General features: G+C 34.3%; 2 protein-coding genes across 2 annotated transcripts in view; one reads left to right on the forward strand and one right to left on the reverse strand.

The window, feature by feature from the left end:
* The window catches only part of LOC148954218 (prostamide/prostaglandin F synthase-like), a 516,813-nt gene that overhangs the window by 60,095 nt on the left and 441,620 nt on the right, over positions 1-15,098 (reverse strand). The window lies entirely within an intron of this gene.
* LOC148954219 (uncharacterized) overlaps positions 1-15,098 on the forward strand; it is a 76,354-nt gene that overhangs the window by 30,881 nt on the left and 30,375 nt on the right. Inside the window, exons 4-5 of the mRNA XM_089086200.1 lie at positions 5,874-6,073; positions 8,533-8,851. Coding sequence (XP_088942326.1) covers positions 5,874-6,073; positions 8,533-8,851 — 519 coding nt within the window. The remainder of the gene's footprint in view (positions 1-5,873; positions 6,074-8,532; positions 8,852-15,098) is intronic.

Raw genomic sequence — 15,098 nt, forward strand, 5'->3', positions numbered from 1 at the left:
ATTGTGGAGTAAAGGCTGTAAGTTCTGCAAGTCGCTTATCGCTACTGGACACTGTTTACTTTGATACTTTAATGCTTTCTTTACTTTTGTATTGTTATTTTGATACTTAGTTCTGGAACTTTGAAAGAACTTTGATCGAATGAAACTTCGATGTTGAAAAAAAAAATGATTTTGAAATAGAGAATTTTGAAAAACTTGAAAAACTTCGGTAATCAAAAACGGAATAGAAATTGATCTAAAACAAACTCCGGGAAAGAAATTGTTCGAAGAAAAGTAAAGGCCATATTAAACTTAAGACCAACAGAAATAAAACCTATTATAATTCAAACTCAAAACGACCAAAAATTAAAATTACTTTTAAGGAGTAAACAAAACCCGAAACGAACAGAAATTAAATAATCATAGCAAGCAAACATATAGAAGATATTACTATAATTGAATAAATAAATCATAAAACGAATAAAACTTAAATTGAATATGCAAGTCAAGTTTAAAACGAGCAAAAATCACTACAAACAAGAGTTTGGCTACTGCCTCTTACCATAATCGTTTAAAGTTTAAAGCCTACTTCGCCATTTACGCTTTACTGGAAACGAATTATGTTACAAATATTTTCTTTTGTACTTATTACAACATGAAAAAAAAAATGAAAATTACAGTGAAATAGAATCTTGAACTAATGAGCTATAAGCAACCAATATCTTTATATATCAAATATTCTGTTTAATTTTGTTAGTTCGTTCCAATACTGTTCAAGACGCATAGTTTTGATGTCATAGTTTTTTATTCATTGTTATCATTTTGTTTATGAATTTCGGTAGCTGTTGGGCTGAGTCACTCTTTACAGTTCGTTGCCACAAACTGTTTTATTTGAATTCTATCTTTATCATTAAGTTGACAATGTGTTGAAAATAAGTTTAGATTGTCACACGAAAACTCTTAATTTCTAAGTAGTTATTCTATTTTATATAATTTACCCTTAGTTATATACATCATATTTCATATATAAATTTACATCATAAATTTTATTTATCGTATATATTAGATTAGATTAACTTATTACAAAAACGACCTAGTTAAACATGATCCATAGGTAACCGCCCATGGGAAGACATAAATTTACTGGCACTGGGCGGTTACCACAAACTATTTCAACATACTTAAAAAATAACAGAAATTTCTGAAGTAAATTTTAAACTTCATTTTCACACATACTGATGAACATTCACAGAAAACACAGAAGAAAAAAGAAAAAAATGAAGAAGACAATAACAAAAGAAAACAAATAATAACATAAATCTTCAATCTCTTAATCCTGGCTCCTCACCCTCCTAACAAAAAATTCTTTACTTGCTTTTTAAACAAATGCTGGTGTTCAGCCACCTTAACACTATCTGGGAGGGAATTCCATACCCCCTGGCTCAGATGTTTCATTTGAAATCCAATACAACTTCCACTCATATACTCTGTTACCAGATTATTCGCATTCCTTGTATAATAATTATGCAAATTACTATTTTTTCGAAAAAATTCTAAAAACACAGATGGACACACTTCATGAAAACACTGGTAAGTAAAAACCGCAGTTTGGTAGTCACGAACTTGTCCCACATCCATCACCTTTGATTTGCTAAAACAAGCTGCTCTATTATTACCTACTTGAATGTACCCTCCTATCATATAAACGGAATTATTCTCTAAGTCCTGTACATGCCTAAAATGACCAAAAAAATTGCTAGCCCATAACACACAGCCACACGGTATGTAGGGACTAATAATCCTATAATAAAGAAGAAATATCCCCCGCCCGGTACGAAGTGCTTTAGTCGGCGTATGAATCCAAGGCCTCTTGCAATTTTTGATGCCACAAGATCTTTGTGACGTTTCCAAGACATATTGCAGTCTAGGTAAACCACCGAGATCAATGGACTTACCAATCTGACTAAAAACCATAAAGCTTGTCTTTTTTACATTAACCACCAACATACTTAAGGAAGTAAACACACTTAAATAATTTAATACCATATTTACCTTATTGATTAACTCATCCACAGAAACACCACGAAAAGAAATAGCAGTGTCATCTGCGAAAGAAGTAAGACACGAATCACGAAGTTAAAATCTCATAGTATCAACATAAACCAAAAATAAAAGCGGACCCAGCACAGAACCCTGCGGAGCACCACAATTCACAAGATATGGACTAGAAATTACACTATCAATTACAACCTTTATTGACCTCCCCTTTAAAAACGAATCAAACCAATTCAAACAAGCTCCTTTAACCCCTAAAAGCTTTAATCTATTTAATAAAATACTAAAATCAATCGTATCAAATGCTTTTTTAAATCTATAAAAACAGTGGGAGGTATATGTCCACTATCAAGACACTGATTAACAAAATCACATAAGTGTAACACTGCATGTGTGGTTGAGTAACTTTTGCGGAAGCCAAACTGAGTATCACTAAGGATACCATGATATGTCAAATACTGGTAGAGTCGTCGATGAACAACTTTTTCAAGTACTTTTGAGAAAAGGGGAAGGATGAAGATTGGCCTCCAGTTCTCAATATCAGATCTCGAGCCACCTTTTTGAAGGGGAAAAACCTTGGCTGTTTTGAGACCTCCAGGAAAGATTCTAGTTTCAAGCGACCAGTTTATTACATGAACAATACAAGGCAGAAGGTAAACAAAAAATGACTTAAAAGCTCGGTTGTTCATTCCATCTATCCGCACTGAATTGGAGCTCATGCTTCCAACAATTGTAAGTAGTTCATCACAGGTACACCTCTCAAACTCAAAGGCTAATCTGTCCCCTCTATCATCTTGAAACTCATACTCGCGGGAGTATTCAGGACTGGTTATACCTTATCATATATCTAGAAGTTAAGCAAGGTTGCTTTCTATATACATTTATATGGATCATTTTGATAGAGTATGTCCCAAGGAGCACACCAAATGTAATGTGAGAACATGGAATCAAACGGGGGAGTAAAACTCCTAGACTTAGATTATGCTGATAATTAATCATCCCGGATGAAAATGTTAATAAAATGAATGAACTTTTAAAGGTTTTGCGTGTTCAGGGTGCAATAATAGGTTAGAAAATTAATGTTAAGAAAACTAAGTCACTAAGACCTACAAATAAGTGAGGGTGAAAAGGTGGAGCTGTGTAACAAGAAGTTCGCTCAAGTGTAGAGCTATCCTTACCTAGGTAGTATTATTAGTAAAGACGGCGGGTGCAATGAAGATCTTAAAAGTAGAATAGCAAAGATCAAGGTTTCTTTTTTCATTGTTGAAAAAAATATGGAAGAATAGGAAGATAAGTGCGAGCAAAAACTATTGGACGCTATATTGATGATAGTGGTCAAATATGGTCCTGAAGCGTGGGCGCACCGAAAAACAGAAAGACTTCCTAATTATTTTTCAGAGGATTTGCCTACGGATTGTTTTGGGTACCTGACAGACTGCCCGCATGTCAAACAGTAAGCTATACAAAGTGATGTTTCAATCCCACTTTCCAGGGCCATAGTGAAATAAAGGTTTAGAAGGATAGGGCACATTCCGCGGATGCGGATGAAAAGAAGGTTAAGATGGCTAGAGCATGTTCTGCGGATGAAGGATGACAGATTCCCAAAGATTGTTTTTGCCAGCCAACCATCTAGGGCAAAACAAAAAGCGGGTCGTTCCTAATGGGACGGGAGGATGTCATAAGGAAAGATGTTAGGGAAATGGGAAATTATGGGGGGGGGTGTAAAGAGGGAGGCTTTGAATAGATTGGTATGGAGGAGGAACGTGCGTCGCTGTGTTGGTTTCAGGTGGCTTGATGCTACAGTGAGTTGTTATTAGTAGTGGTAGTAGTAGTAGCATTAGTAGTAGTATATATCCTTAAATATGTGATTCCATTAATTATTTGTCTTGTTTCTAGCAAATGAAAATTAGTATTTATTGCTAACCCTATTATTTATACGAAAAAAAATGAACCGAACTTAAATTAAACGTTTTCAAATAAAGTAGATGGTGAGATGGAATTCTCAAAAGATAGAATAAACACCCTGAGATGCGAACTTCCCACTAGCCAAGCAGGAAGATTACTGCCACCCTTCTAAGATCATTTTTCATCTTAACTGAAAAGTTGAAGCACATGGCAATTAATAATAACGAATATCTTATCAGTTTTCAAATCAACTTCATTGTTTTCATGTTTTCAAAGAAACTTAAGAAAATTTGTTTTTCAGTAAAGTACAGCAATGCTGACAGTGCAAGTGGTGGGTGGTAGCCCCCTTCCTGCTCAGAATAATTTCTGCTCCTTTCTTTAATATCTCTTAAATTTTGATTGAGAAATGAAATGTTTTGCCTTTTTTCTTATAACTTTTGCTATTTACGGAAACCATTTACTATTATGTAAATTTATAGTACTATTGTTGTAATTATTATTGCCTTTATTAATTTTGTTATTTTAATTAATTATTTGATTTATTTTGGGCAGTAAATCTATAAGTTTTTAGAACTTGGATGCTTAGTTACACAGAAAGAATTTACCTTTTTGTTTTTGTCGATAAGAAAACTAAAAATTATAGCCCCTCTCATCCGGTAATCGGTCAGTAAATCACTTTAAAACCTCTTTCCAAGTAGCCTAGCTAATGATAGAGCAGTTTTCTTAAAAAAAATTTAAGAGCGAAAAGTGTATGTATTTGGGAAACATTTTTATTAGAGTAATAAAAATAAATTTATACAAAATTTGTAATAAGAAATTGCGTAGAGATGTTAATTAAAGGTAAAATTTAAAACAAGCTATCAAAAAGGAGTAAAGAGCAATAAGTAGAAATTCCAGCGAATGAATGAAGCCCAAAAACAAACTTTGTCAATTAACGTCAAAAGTAATATAAATTAACACTAATAAAAGTGGGGCCACCGTCCCATTGCGCCATTTAAATGCTACAATGTCATTTGTGATTCATATTTCGAATCCTGTGTCTTTCTTGTTTTTTTTTTCTAAAAGGCGTTACTAATATGATGTCTCTGATAACATCCACTGCAATAACACCAAAATAGATCAAAACCATTTTAATGGTTTATAAACAAGACCTACCATAAAAAAGGTAGGGCTGCCACTCCCTCAAGCTTCCTGAAAGGCCCTCTTCACTTACGCTTTACTGAAAACGATATGTATTTCGATAATGTTTCTTTTACGCTTATACATTGTCTCTGATAACACCAACAGCTATAACAGAAAAAGTAGATAAAATCTTGTTAAAGGCTTACAAATAAGAACAAATAACAGTAGTTATTCCGCTTCTTCAAACTCTTAAAAACATAGTTTCAGAAAAAAGGTAGGTCTCTAAGAACCTTTATTGAAAATGGCACGTATTTCGAAAATGTTTTATTTATTTATCGAAGCATCAAAAGAAAAAAATGTGTAGCTGTCCCCTCCTCAACGTCTCGCTCTTTACGCTAAAGTTTGACTCTGTCTTACAACTTAATTCTTTAAAACAATAAAAAAGTTTAGTGTAAAGAGCGAGGCGTTGAGGAGGGGACAACCCCTTTCATATATGGAATAATTTCTGTTCGTTTTAAGTTCTAATGTCGCTCCTTAATTTCAGTTTAAAAAAACTTGTTTCGTTTTTTTTTATTTAATTGGGTGAAAGTGCCATGGGATTTTAATACGCATGCGTTTACATACAACTGTGTTATATTATAGACGGTTGATTTTTAATTCAATATAATTTATCGATTCCATGTGAAGTGGTCGATCTTATTTTTCAAAGAATCATCTCTAGTCACTTAATTTTAATCTAGATCTGGGTACATTTGCGATCGTTACTGTGTGTATTTAATCCAGTTTCTAATGTTACTAATCCGATTTCTTAGGACACTCATACTGCTTCCCAACGTCGAACAGCAGTAGTTCCTCCAAGAGTATTAAGTCAAGAGGAGAAAGAGCGAGCAGTAGAAAAACCTCAGGAGAAAGTCCCACCTACTCCTCAAAAACGGGAATATGGGAGAAGAAGATTGGAGGTTAACTCACAACCGCTTCGATCGAAGCCTGAGGACGAGCAGCCATTCAGAAAGTACTACTTTATTTAAATTTATTAGTATATTTTCGTTCGACGATGAATATTAACTTATTGCTCGTTTATAAGTATTTATGTAATTGTACCTTTTTTTTGAAGTGGTGCAGATAAATGAAAAAAGGATCAATTTCGTGTATTTACAGAGAATATGGAAACACTGTTTTTGGAAGTCAGAAGAAATTAAGCTTAAATGCCCTTTATTTTATGGATTATTAAGAAAGGGCATGCGGAAATTGTTAAATTTAAAATTGAATTTGCGCGCTTGCTTGAAAGAAAAAAAACGTGGGGTGGTTAAGTTAAGAGGACAGCATTTGGTAAATTTTGGTTTTCAAATTCACTAGCTATAATGTGAAATAATAAACTATAATGTGAAATGTATAATAAACAGAATATTGAAGTTATTTTTCACTTGTCTTTATTGTGTTATTGTCAGCTACTTCTAATAATTTTGGAGACCACACTGCCTTTCCATGACGATATAATAAAAGTTCAAAATAGGGATAAAATCCTTTTTAATAGACAGTGTATAGAAAGGTCACTGTATATGTGACTGAAATATCTGGTATTTTTTGTGAATTTTCTATACACTGTCTATTAAGAAGGATTTTATCCCTATTCTGAACTTTTATTTCAGCTACTTCTGCGTTTTTGAGAGTAGTGGCTTATTTATTTTATATTCTATTTTGGTCATTTTTATGTAGAGAAGTTGTTGTGTATATTTTGTTATCTTTCTTTTTATTCTGTTGATTTTAGTTTTCCTTTTTTTAAATTTTTTATGGCTTGAATTATTTTGCTCATTCAGCTTTTAGGACGAATTGTTCTTCTACACGTGAAATGTTCGTTAAATTCTTATTCTTTCCCTTTCACCCGGCTATTGAACCTTTGTTTTCAAGATTAAGTAAAAAAAGTTTTTGGGGGGTTCGACCCTCGTCAATATCTCGCTCTTTACGCTAAAGTTCGAATTTTGTTCCAATTTTTTAAGAATGACCCCTGAATCACAAAGGCCATTTAATTAGAATAAATAGCTCGTTTGAAATTGCTAAAAATACTTTAGCAAAAGAGCGAGGTATTGACGAGGGAACGAATCCCTTTATATACGTAATAATTTCTATTTGTTTTAAGTTTTAATGTAGCTCCTTACTTTCAGTTGAAAAAAACTTGTCTTTTTTATTTAATTTCTGACTGTTTTTTAAATAATGCTGGGGAATCCAGCGCCCTGTTCATATAAATTCTCTTCCTCCATGAAAATTATCCATGGAAAGGTACTCCCACGTAAGCACTCCCCATGTCCCCCCACCAGAAAAAATCCCCCTTGAAACGTCTGTATGCTTCTCAATAACCAATACTACGTGTAATCAATGGGCAAAGTTCACAACTTGCAGCCCTTCCCTCGGGGACTGTGGGGGATTAAGTCGTCCTCAAAAACATAGTTATTAAATTTTTCGACTATGCTGAACAAAATGACTCTCAAAATTATGATCTGGTGACTTTGGGGAAAAATGAGCATGGGAGGGGACCTAATTGCCCTCCAATTTTTTGGTCACTTTTAAAGGGTGCTAGAGCTTTTATTTCCGTTTGAATGAGCCCTCTAGCAATATTCTAGGACCACTGGGTCGATAAGATTACCCCTTGGGAAAAAAAATAAACATGAACCCATGATCTTTCTTCTGGCAAAAAAAAAAGCACAAAATTCCACATTTTTGCAGATAGGAGCTTGAAACTTCTATAGTAGGGTTCTCTGTTACGCTGAATCTGGTGTGATTTCCATTAAGATTCTATGACTTTTAGGGGATGTTTCCCCCATTTTTTGAAAATTAGACAAATTTTATCAGGCTTGTAACTTTTGATGGGTAGGACTAAACTTGATAAAACATATATTTAAAATCAGCATAAAATCCAATTCTTTTGATGTGTCTCCTTACTTACAGTTCGCTACTCATGTCGCTCCTTACTTACAGTTCGTTACGGCGAACTGTTTGATTTTTGTTTCTTTTCTTCTTTGTTTTATTTACACTCTGCCTATAGCCTAAAAATAAAAGGATAAATAATTATTATGAATGTGGTTAATTTACAAATACCACGATAGTCTTTTTTTCGTATTTGTCTAACCCCACTACTTGCCGCTGCTCTCTGTTCCTTGCATTTTATATCTTTCTTTTTTTTCTACGAATTTTGTATTAGTATCTTTCATGATTTTGATTACGGCCAGATGCTCAAACTTCGCTTACTACCGTCGGTAGCTCAGACGGTAGCTCAAACTGCCGTCTGAGAACAATACACCTGCGCAAGCTCCTCCTCAACCCTATCGTTTCGAAGTTTCATTCTTTACCTACTCCCCAGGAGTTCCATTTTCTCTTAAATTCTTCCTTATGAGCTTGACCCACTCATTTGGGAACGAGTGCAATGAGTATTTTTGAAATAAAATATATTCGATTCATTGTTTTTTATTCTTACAGGGAAGTATCAGAACCACCCGTAGGAAAAGAGCCACCACCAAGACGTGGAGCTCCGCGTAAAGAGGCTAAACCGGAGAAGCTAGCTCCTCCCCCTCCACAGCCACAAAGTCAGACTATCCCGATAGAATATGAAACTCCAAGGGAGCCGAGCACTCTAGTTGTTCCTGTAGATTTTGGGATTCAGTCTCAGGAAGCTTTGGTCGAAGATATAAGTAATCTCGGAAAGGACATTAAAACAAGCACAAGCCTTGAAGCAACTCCCGTGAAAAGGGTTGGAAACGTGAAAGACGCGGATGCGGTTCAAGTTACGGTAGAAAAGGTACTTTTTTCTTATGTCTCTAAAATTTTATATATTTATAGTTCGTAGATTATAGAAACTCAACTAAATATCCCATGATTCTAATTGCAATTATTTTTAAATATTTTTCTTGCATTTCGATATTGAAGCTAATGAAACAGAACGAAATAAAAAGCAATCAAAACAGAAATTAATAGGGAAATATAAAGCAAACGGAATGAAAAAAAATGTTGCTCCTTTTTATGTATGGATTTCAAGTAAGAGGAAGAATCTGTTAATTAACCGGCGGGAGTAACACTGGTTTTACTCGTTATTTTTTTTATTTTTTTTATGTTGCCGATTTTAGTTTATTCAGTAAGGGTTTGACCCCTGCAGTTTTCTTAGGGAAAATATTGATCTCTGGACGCATTGATGAATATGATATCATATCCTGGAAAGCCACATTTAATTCTTTTGTGGAGAATTAACACATTGTGTAAAATGAGTTCGGTTTTTGATGTCAGCAGAATATCTGAAGTTGCTCCGCTAAGTTGCGGAACAAGTTCAAGTTCAGCATTATTGCTACTTCTGAGTGGAAAGCCCTGTTCAAGGAAGTAGGCAACACTTTCAAATCTCAGTTATTTTAAAACATATTTGTTCAATTTATTAATGACATTCGGTTATGACTACGATCTCGAGTATTTTTCTCCGTTGATTTGTATATTCATGAGCATCCAAGGTCGATTAGGATCGAAGCATAAACAATTAGGGTCATTTCGCACAAATGTACTCAGGTCCAGCTCAGCCAATTCTAGTTAATCATATTCAGTCCAGATCATACCCCGTATTGAGCACGTTTGTCTTTTAGGGACTTCCAAAACTAGGAATGGTCCCATTTGCTTTCATTAGCGTCATCTAAATTGTGGTGAAGAAAGACTTATGTCAAAAATCTTAGAAATTTTACCTACGCAAAAATCAGAGGTTGGTGCCGGAGAAGAAGAAGGAAACTGAAAGACCACCAATAAATAGGGAAAGAAACTATTCAGGAAAGAGGTATACAACTTTCGAACATAAGAATCATGACGCCAAAAAATATGAGACCAAAAGAGTGCAGACTGTTGAATAAGGAAAGGATTGGTGGTAATACTCCGAGATTTGTTTACGTTGCTCTGGGGCAGAACAGGGTGGATACACTGCTACAGTAGAAGTACTTTATATCATTGACACAAAAGCAGGCTTCAAAGCATTTAAGAAACAAAGAAGATAATCCCAGTAAAAGACCTATTTTGTTTATGCTTTTTGCAGGATGATCAAAGTAAAAAATAAAGGCTTGCGAGAAGTATTTCTGACTAACTTTTTGATTGACAAAATAAGAAACCATAAGGCATGAGAAATTTGGGAGAGACCTTATACCTCCAAAAGGAGCAGTTCATTTTATGAACCTCATTTTTCAAGACAGAGAATTCAGGGAAAGTATCTCTTCTCCAATCTGAGCTTCGATAAGTTGTACTATCCTTTTGTCAAAGCCCTGAGAACTGCTGATAGAGAATTTAAAAAAACACTGGATTTTTCCAGATAATATGGGAATGAATAATAATGTTGCAGATGAGATGTGTAATCACTTCGCTACTATTGGGCAGCGTGTGTCATCATCGGTGCCAGTATTTGATCAGGATGGAGATTTTCGTCAGTTCCTACCTGAAGATTGTGATGTGTCTGCGTACCTTAAATCTGTAACTATTGATGAATTATTTGATGTTATAAATAATATGAAAAATGGAGCATCAGGAGGCGATTTTATTTCGTTGAAGGTTTTGAAGTCGATATTACCTGTTATATCTAGTCATTTTTTAGGACTGATAAATAATTGTTTAAAAGCTGGAATATTTCCTGATTGTCTAAAGTGCGTGAATGTTATCCCGATATTTAAAGGAGGGGATAAGAATTGTTTTAGTGATTATACACCGATTTCTTTACTGCCATTTATTTCTAGAGTGTTTGAAAAGTTGATTCATAGTAGGATGGTAAGTTTTTTCGAAAAAAGACAATTTTTTAGTTCTAGTCAGTTTGGGTTTAGGAGTCATCATTCTACAGAGCATGCAGTTTTGTTTTTAACAACTTTTATTAATGATGCTTTAGACAAGGGTCTGAAGATAGCTTCGATATTTTTGGATATTACTAAAGCATTTGACTCTGTTGATCATGATATACTAGTTCAAAAGCTATATAGTAGTGGTATACGTGGTGATTTTTTAAATGTGATAGTTAGTTTTCTTAGTGGAAGGACTCAGAGTGTCGTGATGGATGGAGTTACATCTAAAATTGAATATATTTCGATTGGAGTACCCCAGGGTTCCGTTTTGGGCCCTTTGTTGTTTTTGGTTTATATTAATGACCTTTGTAGAGCTTCAAGTAATGTGTCTTGTTCTTTAGACCTTGATACTTACGGTACTAAAGGAATTCTACCATGTTTTGCTGATGATGCCCATTTCACCGTAGCTGCTAGAACTGAAAATGAGTTGATGACTATATTGAAACAAGGTATTTCTTCGATTGAAAAGTGGATGCGAGTAAATAAATTGAGACTGAAACATAATAAGTCGAATTTTTTGATTTATGGTAGAATTACTGGACATTATCCATGGATTAATAGTATAGAAGTAGGGCACCATACTATTGTAAGATCTACTAGTACTAGATACCTTGGTGTTATAATTGATGAAAGCCTTAGTTTTAAAGACCATATTGCATCTGTTAACAGCAAATTGTCTCGTAATATTGGTATTATGGGTAAACTTAGGTATCTTTTTCCGTGTGAAATTCTGAGAATGTTGTATTTTTCTATGGTTCACCCATTTCTCATTTACTGTTGTATAGTTTGGTCGAAAACATTCGTAACTCACCTCCATCCGCTCTGCGTAACACAGAATATGGCAATTAGAGTTCTTTATGGTAATCAAATTGACCTATCTGCATCGGTGAGGCATCTTTACCGCAAGTATAAAATTCTACCGTTGGCAGGAATATGTGTATTCTATAATGCTCTGTTTATGTTTAAATATTTAGCATCGGAGTTACCATCATGTTTTTCAGGAATGTTTAGTCTTGCGTCTACTACTCACGATCATTTGACACGATCTTCTCAGTTGGTGCGAAGACCAGCTATGGTCACGTCTAGGTCTAGGTTTTCAATTCGCCATGTTGTTCCGTTAGTTTGGGAGAGTTTGCCAAAGGATTTGAGGACTGTTGGGGGTTTGCAGGATTTTCGTAAGTCGCTAAAGAACCATTGTTTTGATGTGTAGATTTTGAATGGATTATTCCACGCCACTTAAGTTTTGTTTTTGAGGAGGGTTTAGTTGCAGCTTAATATTATTATAATTATTATAATTTTGTTGGGTGTTGTTTGTAGGTTCGTTGGTTTTCGGGTCCGGTAAGTTGAGCTCTAATTATTTTTTTTTTTTTTTTTTTTTTTTCTGTTTGTTTTTTTTTTTTTTTTTCTTTTTTTTTTTTTTTGGTTTTTTGGTTTTTTGATTTATTAGGTGGGTTTTCTCCCGCACAAGCATTGCTTCAGGGAATCGATTATGTATATATATATATTTTTTTTTTTTTAAAATAAACCCATTGTTACTTAGAATATACGTGAATTTCTACGGTCGTTGCCACGATCAAAATTTGTTATTAAGAAATAATCTGCCACCAATGACAAGGCTAATGAAGTTGTCAAAAACAGCAAAAGCCACCTTTTCCCTTTTGACAACACCTTTCGATGTAAAACAGGAGGTTTGGTACTCTGCAGCAGAAGCTCTGGACCTGCAATCACAGTGCCTGCATCTCATGTTAATAAACATGGTCTTGTAACTACCTTCAGTTTGAAGAATTGGGAGACAAAGGGGCTAGTGAAGTGGTATCAAACTTGCCTCAAAATGTCTTATCTTGCTGTGTCTATAGATTCTGATGCCTTTGGCTCACAAAACAAAAATTTCATTGTTTTTCAATTATGTTTTCAGACACTCATCTAACTTAGCTGGTAGGAATCTGAGATATATTGAGCAAAAACTTCTAGAGCTAAGTCACACCAGTATTAACAGATGTCTGGTTTAAAGTTGCGCCGCCATAAAAGTGAAAATACGCCAAAATCCCCATTTTTCTAATGAAATGTGCCAAATGAGCGATTTTCAAAGAAAAAAGCGGCAATGCACCGATTTGAAAAATTCAATGCGCAACCACCTCAATAACGTCCCCAAATGGCAAAAATGTGCCCCATCTGGCAATTCTGTAACACTCATTTTGAAAGCGACAGTGACCATTCCTGGATTGAACAAGCAGAAAAGACGCCTTCTATGAATTTTAGAAGCTCATGAGACGGACATTCTACAAAAGTAGAACTTACGGCTTGTTCTACGTCGTGATAGCCCTTAATGTCTATCAATTTTAATTAATAAAATATGTTTCACGTCACCAATAACAAAAAAAGATCTTCCTAATAAGACGGTGAAAAAAAAACTCCTGCTCACCTTTTATTCTCACTATGTTTTTAATACTCTTAAAAACATTCTTATTTTTAATATTTTGTTTTGATTGAAAATGTAAAGGTAATATGGACTGGAAAAGTATTTATTTAAAATGACCCAAAGGATAGCAGCTAAAGGTTTCGTTACTTGAGTAGAAAGCACTCGGTATATTTTTTCGCCGGTTTTGGAATTTGAGTTTGCTAATTTGCCACAATTGAAAATTGATTTCTGCAAAATTAAGTGTACTCGGCAGCAAGTTATCTGAAAAAAGTACGTAAACAAAGTTGATGATTTTTCAGACCAAGCTTGCACAGCTGCATTTACGTTTGAAAACCCAAAATAGAAATAGATGAATCTTGACCATTGAGCGTCAAATTTTGAGTCATTTATTTTGTTAGATACAAAAAATCAGAAAATTTTGAAAATTTTCAAAGATTTCAACGAAGTATGAACGATATTAAACCTTTAAATATAGAAAATAGTGAAAATTAAATCTGATAGTTTGAATTTGTTAAGTGGAAGTTGTACAATCATATTTATATATTAAAAATGAGGAAAAGCTGAGAATTCAGTCTTTAATGAAAGACCTCCATATGCAGGTATGAAGTCTTGGTAATGGTGGGCGCCACCTTGAAAAGAATTAAACAGAAGGAAAGTCCAAAGAAAAGCAAAAACTAAGCTAATAGCATGTGGTATCAAACAGCTTAAGAGAACCTACTTTTCCCTTAAAGGTGTAGTTGCCCTTCGGGAATCAACAGCTTATTACTACTAGAATAATTTACGGTAAAAACATCGTGAAATTTAACTAGTTTATTTCTTTTCTCGGTATAATGTGGCAACACTGAAAATATTAAACTGCCATAAAAACTTTAGAATTTAGAAACAACCATGCAGCTTCTGCCAATTAAGTAGCCTAAATTTGGCCCAGGGGGGGATATCTTTAGTTTTGACATCCATGGTATATCAAGAACGAGCAAAGATTCTTACATACGGTATGAGATTTAAGACGAACAGGAATTACTTATGAATGCTAAATTAAGGCTAAAACGAATAGGAATTAGAATAAATTTTACAGACAACCTTGAAACGAACAAAAATTACCACAAATGAAAGGTGAACCTCCACTCTCTTCTCATATCCTTATCAATCAGACCAAGAATCCTTGTCCGATTTAGACCTCAACATGGCGTAATATATGGTTGCGTCTTAAGTCTAATGAATAACACCTTAATCGTTTGGGACCATTCCTCAAATGATCTCTGAAGGGTCCAGGGTTAAAAGTCAAAGTGATTCTATAAGTATCGAAATAGAAGGGTAAGGGGCTTAGGCCTCAAAATCTGATTTTGGGCTCTACAATTGCAATGATTTAAAATGTTTGTACTATTCCATCTTTTTGCTAAATAATTAATTAAAAGAAAACAGTTTTTAAAATGCAATTATACATAAAAAGGGCGACATTGAAACTTAAAACATGGAGGAACAAGTCAAACTTTCAAATAATTACTTAGGATTGTCTAAATTTAGATTGTTGTGGTATCTTTGATAAGCCTACTCAGTTTTACTGTAACGACTTTATTATGAGGTCAAACAGCCCATCCACCATTTCGTAACCTAACAATAAAAGATGTATTGAGGTTCATTAAAATTGCATTGTTTGATCTTCTGCAATATTAGATCTTTCAGTATGCCACAGTAACTAGTACCACGGAACCGAGCATTGTTCAGTGAAATAAGACACTTATTCAATCTCATTGGCAAAGCAAATTTAACTTCTTTTT

This window comes from Artemia sp. Qi Xiang Cuo, chromosome 3 (assembly GCF_049724085.1).
Source record: "Artemia sp. Qi Xiang Cuo chromosome 3, ASM4972408v1, whole genome shotgun sequence".
In the NCBI taxonomy this organism is placed as follows: domain Eukaryota; kingdom Metazoa; phylum Arthropoda; class Branchiopoda; order Anostraca; family Artemiidae; genus Artemia; species Artemia sp. Qi Xiang Cuo.